The sequence below is a fragment of the Camelina sativa genome, chromosome 7 (genome assembly GCF_000633955.1).
Source record: "Camelina sativa cultivar DH55 chromosome 7, Cs, whole genome shotgun sequence".
In the NCBI taxonomy this organism is placed as follows: Eukaryota; Viridiplantae; Streptophyta; class Magnoliopsida; order Brassicales; family Brassicaceae; genus Camelina; species Camelina sativa.
In genome coordinates this window covers 21892415-21904361 of record NC_025691.1, presented here as the reverse complement: position 1 = coordinate 21904361, position 11947 = coordinate 21892415, and the positions used below count along the sequence as shown (strand labels likewise).

At 29.7% G+C, this 11947-nt stretch overlaps 1 protein-coding gene across 1 annotated transcript; it reads right to left on the bottom strand.

Annotated features, from left to right (window-relative positions):
• On the bottom strand, window positions 599–1410 carry LOC104701902 (cysteine protease inhibitor WSCP-like). Its single transcript, XM_019227244.1, has one exon. It carries the CDS (start codon window positions 1345–1347, stop codon window positions 709–711), a length of 639 nt encoding a protein of 212 aa, XP_019082789.1. The 5' UTR covers window positions 1348–1410; the 3' UTR covers window positions 599–708.

Here is an 11947-nt window from a genome sequence, read left to right as displayed (position 1 = left end):
GTTTTTTAAAGATTTTCCAATATCTATTATTCAAAATTTATTTCAATTTTTTTTTGGTCAAAAATTTTTAAACAATAAGAAATAATATTATTTATATTTTTGAAAATATGATTTAAATATATATTTTTAAATCTCATGTTATAATTTTTATTATATTATAATACATAGGTATTGAAAATAATTTCAAAAACATGTAGGGGATAATTTATATTAATATTTGAATAATATTTACTAATTTTAGAATTTATAAGAACAAAATATTGTGTATATAAATAAATTGAATAACAATGGCAGTTTTATGTAATATTAAGAGCAAGTATTAAATTTGGCACAAAGCTCTCTGGACGACACATCAGCTTTTCTTTAAGAATGCTTTTCTTTTAATATATTGGGGATATATATATTTTTGTGATTTTATATTGTTATTTATAAGTTTTATTGATTTTTAATATAGATGATAGAATGTTATATATATTTTTAGAAACTTTTTGTTATTAAATTTCATTTTGTATAGGTATTTTCAAAAAAAAAATTGTAATTAAGTTAATATTGTGGTTAACATTCTTGATTAGGCTCATGATTTTTTTTACAAATGTTATATCCAAGTTTTAATATTTATTCAAATGGTGAATGATTAATTTTTTTTTTTTACATGATTTTGACCAGTTGACTAGTAGCTAGAACGGGAACATTCTTAGACCTAACTTCTCAACCAGAGAAGTACGTAGAAGTAGTAATAGTCGCTTCATCAAACTTTTTGAATATGACGAGTAAGGTTTTAGCCTTATCATTGGTAAGAACTAGTCGTGGTATCCCTAAAGCTCCTGGCTTAGTTCCAATAAGTCCGGCAAAGCTGGTCAGCTTATAGGTGTTTGCTCCGGCTCGTTCTCCGGCTTTCTCAATCTTGAACCAGCTATTCTGTTCCTGTTTTGTACCACCAACGAGAATGGAAGGCTCTTCGGTAGCTGATGAGGATTCATCGACTTCCCAAAACTTGGAAAGCTTATCGCAGAGCCAGAATTTGGACTTAAACTCAATATTTACATAATCATCTGTAGAAATGGTTGTTTTCGTGGTTGAGTTTGGAAATGAGAAGGTAACTGGTACGCCTGGTATGAACGTAATGGCTGTTTGGACGATGCCAAGTGGACATAAGGAACCTAGTGTAGGGGGGGCTGGGACAAGACCACCTCCGGGGAAGTTGGTATTGACTGGCTGGATGTAGTATTGTTGATCGGTTTTAAGATCAGTTTCAACAGTTACCTTCACCGGTTCGCCTGCTTGGATGTAGACAGCTGCAGCTAACAGGAGAGTGATGAGAAAAGAGACCACTGAAGGTTTATTCATTTTGATGGTTTTGTGTTTTTAAAGATTTAATGTTTACTTTTCTGAGGGGTTTGAGTTGTGGAACACAAGAACATTTTGTATCGGTATTTATAGGAGTTCTCATGCAGTTAAGCCGAGCATGGCAGTAACTACCATTTGGTTGAGTAAAACCTAAAAGTGTCAGCTATAAACGCTTGGCTTTTTCCGGCACTGTCACATTCTGATCATTTTTGTCATGGGTCCTTAATGTCTATCTTTCTACTATAGTGAGGGTTGAAAAGAGGGATTTAGAATATGGTAATCAATTCAAAATTAGAATTTCAACACGAGGAAGATGCACAATGTCCATGCTAACAAATTTATATAGCAAAACAAGGATGATCAAATAATTCACGGGAAGAAGACAATATTTCAGAGGATGAGTGATTCAACGTATAGAATGATTACCAACATCTCTAGACACAAGTTGGCCTGCTAATTTTTTTTTATTTTCTTTTGTTATTTATTACATCATCATTATAAAATATTTTATCTAATCCTACGAATGATGCTTAATACATCGAATCTAAGTACCAACGTCACATTTGAATATGACGAACGGCTCCACGGATAACCAAAGAATGTGTATTTTTGGTAATTTAAACAAGCTGCTAAATCATGAATCAAAATTATCTCCACTTTTTTCTGACAAAATAATAAATATGTGATGATAGTTCACTACTAAAGAAATTCGCTATAATGAAAAATTCAGTTTTTGTATAATCAGAAAACGATATGAATCAAGAGATGGAAGAAAAGGGCAGATCGTAAAACTTGCCAATATATATGCATAATCTTCCAGTAGTAGACTTCTTGATCCAACGCTGCGGACAACACGTACGTAATCACTTGTGCGTTTTATTCCTAAATCGAATATTATCCCATTGTGACGTTTAATTCGTTAGTCTCTTAAGTCAAATAGTCATAACATGTTTTTAATTCGTAAGTCATAACATGTTTTTTATTTCGTAAGTCTCTAACCCTAGCAGTCTAAAAAAAAAAAAAGAACCTAAACCGCCGAGACGTTGAGGTATTGAGCAGACGTCACCGACAGACTTTCTTCTAGAACCAAACTGTCTTTGTTATCAATCAGATAAGTATTTGTAATTTATGTTTGAGTTATACTTATGAAGATTTGACTCATGCATCTACATTTATATTACCGTCACATGATTTATAATTTGGTCACGATCGGTTCATGCTACGGATTGTGTGTTATTATTTATTCCTACGATCTGCTTGAATCATAATTCATAATGGTATTGTCAAGCTTTTCTGTTTGGTTTGATGAACTTATATCGGTTTGGAAGTTTGAATTCTAAAGCCATCTGTTTGATATAGTTTTATGATCAAATCATTTCAAGGTCATCCGGGTATGATGATGCATTTTGCATTAAGGATTTACCATTTGCCACTGCACTAAAGTCACTTCACCGATCGATGTAATTATACAACACAACAACTCCGTTTGTAATCGAATTGGAGGACTCAAATACAATAACCCTTCCAACAAAAAAAATTCTCAATTGGTGAAGTTGATTCTTTCTCTCAACAGAAAAAAATTAAATAAAAGAAATTTGGGAGTTCGTAGAGAGAACATACAGTACTGTATATAGGTAATTGCACTGAATAATCAACTTAACTAGGATTTAATCATTGGTATACCACGGAATAACTTTATATTATATATATATATATATTTGTGATTTTATCTTGTTATTTATAAGTTTCATTGATTTTTAATATAGATGATACAATGTTATATATATTTTAAAAAAAGTTGTGTTATTAAATTTCATTTTGTATAGGTATTTTCAATAAAAAAATTGTAATTAAGTTAATATTGTGGTTAACTTTCTTGATTAGGCTCATGATTTTTTTTACAAATGTTATATCCAAGTTTTAATATTTATTCAAATGGTGAATGATTAATTTTGCAAATCTTATAAAAGGTTAGAACTCAATATTTTCTGTAAATTAAGCGTCATATATATATATATATATATATATATATTGGACAAAGGTTTGATATTTCTATTTTATGCATTTATGACAGCTTTGCTTCTCTCCTCTTCCTCTTCTTTCTCATCCTCACGATTCTTTCTTCCATGGCCACCATCAAACGACACTACCGGTACCCTCATCAATACGATCCGCCTCACCACGGGACTTCAGCCGCTATTCTATCTCTTGAGCCTCCAAACGCCAAACCGCTGCGGGAACATAGATCCAACTCTCTGCCCGTTCATCTACCTTTCGAGCCTCCAATCGTCAATCTCTCTCCTGGCTCTTTTAACAAGAACATTTTGTAGCGGTGTTTATAGGAGTCCTCATGCAGTTAAATCGAGCATACACAATAAAAAGATATAATGAACTACTACCATTTGCGTTGAGTAAATGTTTGGCTTTTTTTCGGCACAGACAGTCACTTTCTAATCTTTCTTGTGATGGGTCCTTGTCTATCTTTTTACTATAGTGGAGGGGTTTAGACTATGGTAAACGATTCAAACTTAGATTTTCAGCAAGAGGAACATGCACAATGTCAATATTAACAAATTTATATATTGCAAAATAAGGATGATCAAATAATTTTAGTTAGGGTTGAAAAGAGGGGATTAGACTATGGTAATCGATTCAAACTTAGAATTTTAACACGAGGAACATACACAATGTCCATGTTAACACGAGGAACATACACAATGTCCATGTTAACAAATTTATATACCAAAACAAGAATAATCAAATAATTCAAGGGAATAAGACAAGATTTCAGACAAATAGAAAAGGATGAGTAAATCAACGTATAAAATGATTTACCAGCATCTCAGTTACTTTTCTTTCTAGGCACAAGTTGTCCTGTTAATTTTTTGTTTTTGTTGTTTGTTACATCATCATTATAAAATACTAGGACTCAGATCCCCACGGGGGAAGTATTTCAAAAAAATTTTAATTAAATTGTAAATTAAAAATTATATATATGAGAAAATTATTCAAAAGTAATAAATAGTTTGAAAATATATGCTAAAAATAAAATTAAATATTACCCCAAAATAAGAAAAATAATAACTACGGCTAATAATAATAAAAACTTATGGCAAAAAACTCAACTCTAAGTTAAAATTTATTAAATATAAAGTCATAATAAAAATTATAAGTATAAGATATATTATGAAAAAAATATAGTAAAGAGTAACAAGCATCATAATATTTATTGATATTTATATTAATAAACAACTATAATGATGAAGTGATCCTATGTAAGAATATCAAACGAAAGAATATAATAAGTAAATACAATTTTCTGATGATATAATTTAAAAAATAAATAAATTTCATGTAGAATGAAAATTTATCAACCATTAATTATAATAAAAATACGAAAATTCCTAAAAATAAAAGATTAAATAATTAAATCTTAAAAACACATATTTCACAATGAGTTATGATTAATAAATGCAACCGTAAGTTACATAGTTAAAGTTGATTAGATTATAAAATGATGTTGGATATTAAATATTAAAATTTATATTATTTAGATTCATTATGAAACGGAAAATTTGTGTTAGCGAACAATGATTTGTTAGTTATCTAAGAAGAGACAAATATATATATTTATATAGTTCAAAAGACATAAATATATAGATAAACATAACTATTGTAACAAGAAATTGTGAATAAAATATGGTGAAAAGACACAATTATATAATGAACAGACGCAACCACATGATTTTTTCTGATAGTAAAAGACACAACTTTACAATGAACAGACGTAACCATAATTTTTAAATAATAATAAAAAATTATTTCACCCAAAGATAGATGAAAAATCGCAACTGTTATCTCCGTTTATTTAAATTGTTATTATTATATAGTTTTGATCTAATCCTACAAATGATGCCCAATCCATTGAATCTAACTACCAACATCACATTTGAATATAAAGAACGGCACCGCAAATGTTTATTTTTGTTAATTTAAACAAGCTGCTAAAAGAGAAATATCTATCTTCGTTTAATTACAGCACGAGGAACATGCACAGTAGTAGTCAGTAGTGGTCCATGTTTACTAACATACAAAGCATATACTAACGACAGATCAGTAAATTGGAGGAATGCAAGGTTTCAAAAGCTGAGAGAGAAGGCTGAGTGCAACAGCGTACGAACTAATCCTCCACATCTCTATTAAATTCTGGCCATAATTTTTTTTTCATATTATTTTAAATGAACTTGCTAAAAATAATAACCAAAAATGAAACCAGATAATTTGCTCCTTGGATGCAGATAGCTGCAGCTAACATGAGAGTGATGAGAAGACCACTTGAAGGTTTATTCATTTTTAAAGAACTTTCTAAAAATAATAACCAAAAATGAAACCAGATCTTTTCCACCCCCATTTGAAATCTCTCTTAATACAAGAATCAAGAAGAGGAGTAAAACTTGCCTCAGTGAATGTAAGAGATGGATGAATTACGATGCAGAAGCTAACACTTTACTTAGGTATATATAGAATTAATGGATTAGCTAGATCATATGTCTATATTTTTCTGGAAATTAAACTCCATATACTAATACATACATCAAGATTTCTATTGATAAAACGTGTGTCGCCTACTATATATTGTATGATCTTTCATTGCTACAGTGACATTCACAAAGAACCACGTAACTTTTCACTTTTGCCTCTAAATCTCCATCTATCCGGATATAAGAGATGTATATGCTCAAAAGCTGAAAAGTAGAGCAAAACAACTTATTTTTTGGTTATGACTATTTGAAATTAAATACTTATTATATATATATATATATATATATATAAGAGATGTGGAACGTTGTACATAGTTTTTTTTTTATAGATTGAAATTATATTTTTTTTCTAAAAAATCTTAATAATTTAGAAAACTAACATATTTTAATAAAATGTTAATTAGTTAGATGTCGAATCTCTATTGGTTGTTTTAAATCCTAGATGAACAGAGCTGTAGGAGCTTATAATTCCTAATTTTATTTAGTATAGATTTAAAATTTATGATTGATTTATTATGTTTGCTCATGTCGACTAACATATTACTACTACAAAGGACGATCGATCAAATAATTCACAGGAAGAAAATGCCAAATGGTCCCTATATATCTCTCTCTCATTCGAACCCACGCGAGAATTATTCTCAACATATCTGCTTCTACGCACATCCTCTTTTAGTACTGTGTTTTATTGATACAAGAACAAAAATTATTGTTCCCCACCACATTGTTCCAAGAAAACGAATGAGCGACGACAATTCAACTTTTATTTTTAAAATATCTTCAAGTCATGTTATATAAACACAATTAAATAAACTTCCAGATCCAGAAATAGTATAACGTACCATATACCTTAATTACTTCCCCATATTTACAAGTGAGGTAGCATATTCAACTTGATTTATGTATGGCATATGAATATTTATGTATCTTACAAAAGTATGACCGGCCGAAGAGAATGTCAATCTTGTGACCGGAACAGTGATTGAAATACTCGATATAACGTCTATTCTCAAACACTGTGAAGCAAGTATTACGCAGGCGCTGATAATCCATGCTGAGGACCCACAAGATATGAATTCAGAAATAATTGAACAAAATATATATCCATATAGTCATATATGTTATAATAACAAAACGGAGAGTATCTAAATTTTAAATATTTAGTCGTCTTCGTGATAGATGTAGGCGCGGAGGAGCGCATGGTGGTGGTGCGGCGGAGTATATAATTAAAGACGGGCACGATGCTGTTTCACCAAGGAAGAGCATTTGGTGGTGAAGTTATTCCTGTTTTTGGAATTAGGGTTCTTCTTTCCTGGAAACTCAGCCACGGTAGGACTAAACTGATGATTCCAAATAAATAATGAATGAGGCTATATGCGTCTGATCTGAGAAGAGAGAGAGAGCAAGACACAACGAGGTGGGGAAGCCTCTTGTGGGTCTGTTTAGTCATGTTATGGCTGTGGGAAGCTTCATTAATGGTGGGAGAACAGAGTCGGAGTGAATAGAGATGAAAATGAGAAAGAAAGTGAACGAAAGGTTGGAAATAAAGGCAGTATGCAGGAGCCGACTTTGGAGGCATCCCGGCGCCGGAAATGACAGAGGTTCATTCGGTTCTTTCTATAGAAGCTTACCAAGTCCATTAGGTTCTTTGGAGGTTCTTTCTACAGAGGTTCATTCGGCTTCCCGGTGCAGGATATGCTTACGGGCGTGATCTTCACCAAGCCAAGATTCCATAGAAGCTGACAGAGGTTCACTAAGAGTTAATCTCAAGGAGTTATGTGCGTTTCTTCCTAGGCAAGTAATTGCTGGAAACTCTGAAATCTGGGTTAAGTATGAACCCTAGAAACTGTTCCAAGATGGTTCTTTCTAGTCGTCGCTTGGAGGTCCAAAATAAGTCTGATCAAGACGAAATTTGGTGGAGAGACTTGTGAAGTATGCTCTTTAACGGTGGAGGTTTAATATGTCTTGATTTGTGTTAAGTTGTGATAAATATACCCAATGGTGGAGTGCAATTTGATCGGTTAGTTTGTGTTTATTCGAGTGTTGATGTGGAGGTTTCATATGTCTTTAGTTGTGTTAAGTTGTGCTGCTGGTTGAACCAACGAGCTCGGTGTGAGCTGAAATCTCTGTAAGCTTAGGGAGCAAGGTCATAGTGGTTGTAGAACCAAGTTAAAGCTCATGAGTGCTGGATTAAAGCTAAGACAGTGTTTTCGTGGCTGGACAGAATAAAGTATTCCAGTCCACCTCTCTTGTTACTTGGTCGTTAGGAGTGGTTGGTTGTGCGACTAAATAACTAGATGAGATGGTGTTTGGTGATAAGTGAATAAGCAAAGCTTACACAGAAAGTGGAGTCAAGTGGTTTGCCGGTAGGATGTCGAATGACTCTGATGCATACTTGGGGAGCTGAAGTACGTTTGTATGACTGTGTTTTGTGGATGCAGAGCATGGGTTATTTGGACTAGCCTATATTGGTGGAAGTTTTTGTAAGGAGTGATTTTTACGTCGGTTGTCTCTTCAGAATTATGAGGTTCCGGTGAGATTGTTTTCTGTGGAACCTGTCAAAGGATTGGTAATCCGGATGCGATCGTTATACAAAACCACGTATAATCAACGCAAGAGAGTTCAATAGTATAAATNCGGGAAGAAAATGCCCAATAGTCCCTATCTAGGTACGAATTATCTTCTACATATCTGTTTCTGCCCACATCCTTTCTTTCTACTAGAGTTTATTGAAACAACAAAAATGATTTCCAAATAAAGAAATGATTCCCACCACGTTCTTACAAGAAAACAAATGAGCGAGAGCGATGACAATTCAAAATTTTCTTCTGTTTTTTTTTTAAAAATCCCTTCAAATCATGTTATATAATATAAGCACAATTAGATAACTAGACTTTCAGATCCAGAATTAATATATCATACCATAACAGTTACTTGAATTACATAGACTTCCATCGGATGTATTATGTATAGCAGATCATGAATACTTATGTATAGTTCAATGTAAAATTAAGTACGAATATGTCATTTTTTTAGTTGCATTTAAAATTTTTATCATTTCGTCTAAAATCTGATAAATTTATTATTTTCAGGCTACAAAAATACATTAGATGCATATTATTTTTTATATTTACGTTTAGTCGGTTCTATTTGTTCTTAAGATTTAGTATTTTTTATAAAGTATGTATTTCAGCAAAAAAAAAAAATCATTAATATAGACATTTTTTAATTTTTGAAAATGACAAATTCAGAAGATTTTAGCAAAACAGGTATATAAGTAAAATTTGCCTAAAATTTGCATTTTCTATAAGAGGGGGGTATTCAAGTTATATTTTAAAGGATTTGGTAAGATTTTAATATTTTAGAATTTTAGGAGATGTTTAGGAGATTTGATTGTGTTTTAGATTTTTTTTTTTTTTTTTAGAAAATGAGATGTAATTCTATGAGATTCTATGAGATTTTCGTACAAAACTTTGTGTGATTTTGAAATATTTTACCAAAAAAAAAACCTATGCATCGTGAGAAACAACACGTTATGATGAGAGAGAGAAGCAAACAACATATGATCTGATATTTCAATGGTTCTCTCTAGACAAGAACAAAAACAGAGTAAGGAGAGAGAGAGAAGCAAACATGAGAGAGAGAATCAAATGTGAGAGGGAGCGAGAAGCAAACATGAATTGTTGAGAGATTATAAACAAGAAGCGTTGACTGCTCATTTGTTTTTTTTTTGTTTTTAATTGAAATCCTTTAAAATTCTACTTCAAAGGATACGATTTTGAGAGGAGTACTTTTCAACTAAAAAGAAAAAAAAAGTCTCTTAGAATCATTCAAAGTAGCATTCTAAAAAAAGTTGTGATATTTTGAATAACAAGAGATTTAAAGTTGTATTTATAAACTATTGATTGAATAACAAGAGATTCTGAATTATTTTAAAAGACTTTATATAAATCTTAGTTGAATAGCATAGGATTTCATGAGATTTTTTTTAAATCCTCAATTGAATAACAAAAGATTTTAAGAATACTTTAAAATCCTTTAAAATGTTAAGTTCAATATCCCTTCTAAGAATTTCTTCAATCTATTGGAATTTGATTTTTGGAATTCACGAAAGACCATACGCTTAGTATTAGAGCGCATACAATATATATGGCTAGTTTTACTAATTAAAGTGATCATTATCAATTTATCAACAAATAGTAAACTACTGCTCGGATTGATTACAAGATTCTCTAAAAATTTATGTGTGATTTGCCTTGTTTTAAATCCTCTTCATATCTAATAAAAGAAACATTGTATTGAATCGATCTAGCAGATAATATATCTATGTAAATTTTTGTTATTGAAATATATCTTGACTAGAATTGGACCTAGCACGGGTTAACTTTTATTTTATTTATTTTGTAATTTTTATTTAAAGTGTTATATATATGATTGTTTTATTTGTTTTAGTTTTTTTTTGCTCAAACACTATGCCATGAAATCATATGTTGAAAATAACATCTATTTTGTAAGATCTATTCTAGTAGATCTAGATTTTAACCCGCAGTACACTGTAGTTTAAGTTATTTGATACAAATATTAATTTATGTTTGTTAATTTTATTTGATTTGTTTAGGTTTTATATATTGTATTTTGATTGTTATTTATATGACTTAACCTACACTATACCGCATATTAATTATTTTGTTACAATATTAATTAATCGATTTCGTTAGATACGTCTATTAATCTAATATTCAAATTGTTACCAAAATAATGAGATGATATTTTATCCATGTAGCATCGAATTAATGAAATTTTAAGTTTCTATTAATATCTACTCAAACATGTCTAGCCATATAACCCGTCGTGTGATATTTTAATTCGTTGTACACCGCAGAAAAAACTTCATAAAAATCTAAATATATTTTAAAAATTTCAAAAGTTTTAATAAAGTTTCTTTTTTTTTTAGAAATTGAACTACTTATAATATTTGAACTTCTTATAAAGTTTAAATATTATTAATATCTTAAACAGTTATAAAAATTAAATGTTTAAGTAATTGAAATATCAACAATCTTTAAAGTTTTTAAGAAATTCACAAAATAATGAGATAATATTTTACCCGTGTAGCACTGAATTAATGACATTTTAATTTTCTATTAATATCAACTCAAACATGTCATGCCATATAATCCGTCATGTAATATTTTATTTCGAACATATTATTAAAATTTAAAATATTTGAATAAATTTTATTGTTTTAGAAATTGAAATACTTATAATATTTGAACTTCTTATAATGTTTAAATATTATTCCTATCTTAAACATTTTATAAAAAGATAAATGTTTGAATAATTGGAATATTAATAATCTTTAAAATTTGAAAAAAAGTTATACATTTGGATTTTTAAAGTTATTAAAATTTGAAATTCTTAAAAATAAAGAACCATAATAAAATGCATAAAATTTTTAATTTCAATACCTGATAAATCAAGGTTTCTGCTCATTCGTATTCAAAATCATTTTGGTCTCTTTTTTATTAATATGACTTTGAATCTTTGCCTAATTTTCTTAGGTGATGTAGGATATTTTGTATATTTTTTTTATTCATCAGTTGAGCAATATATGTATGTTTTAAAAAAAAAATACATCATATGCAGAAAAAATCATAAATTTTATTAACTAAATATATTAGATAAAAAATTAAAATAATTTAAATATAAAATAAAATAAATGTGAAAGAATAATCACATATTTTTGTTTTAATTAGGTTGAGAGATTTCCTTATCTTTTAAATATTACCTATAATTGATTTTTATGTTACTATAATTAACTAAATTCATACTATCCTTACTTACCAAAAATTAGACTAACTCGTATATTATAAGACACCTATGTCACAAGTTTATAATCAAAAAATAATAAATATATCTATTATATAGTCTAAAAAAAATGTCGTATACTTCCGTTTTATTATATAGAGAATTTTTTAAGGTGTATTATTCTATTTCCCAAATATTATAATTAGCAGTCGCATTGACAAGCCCGACCATGCATAAATAATAAAGCGCTA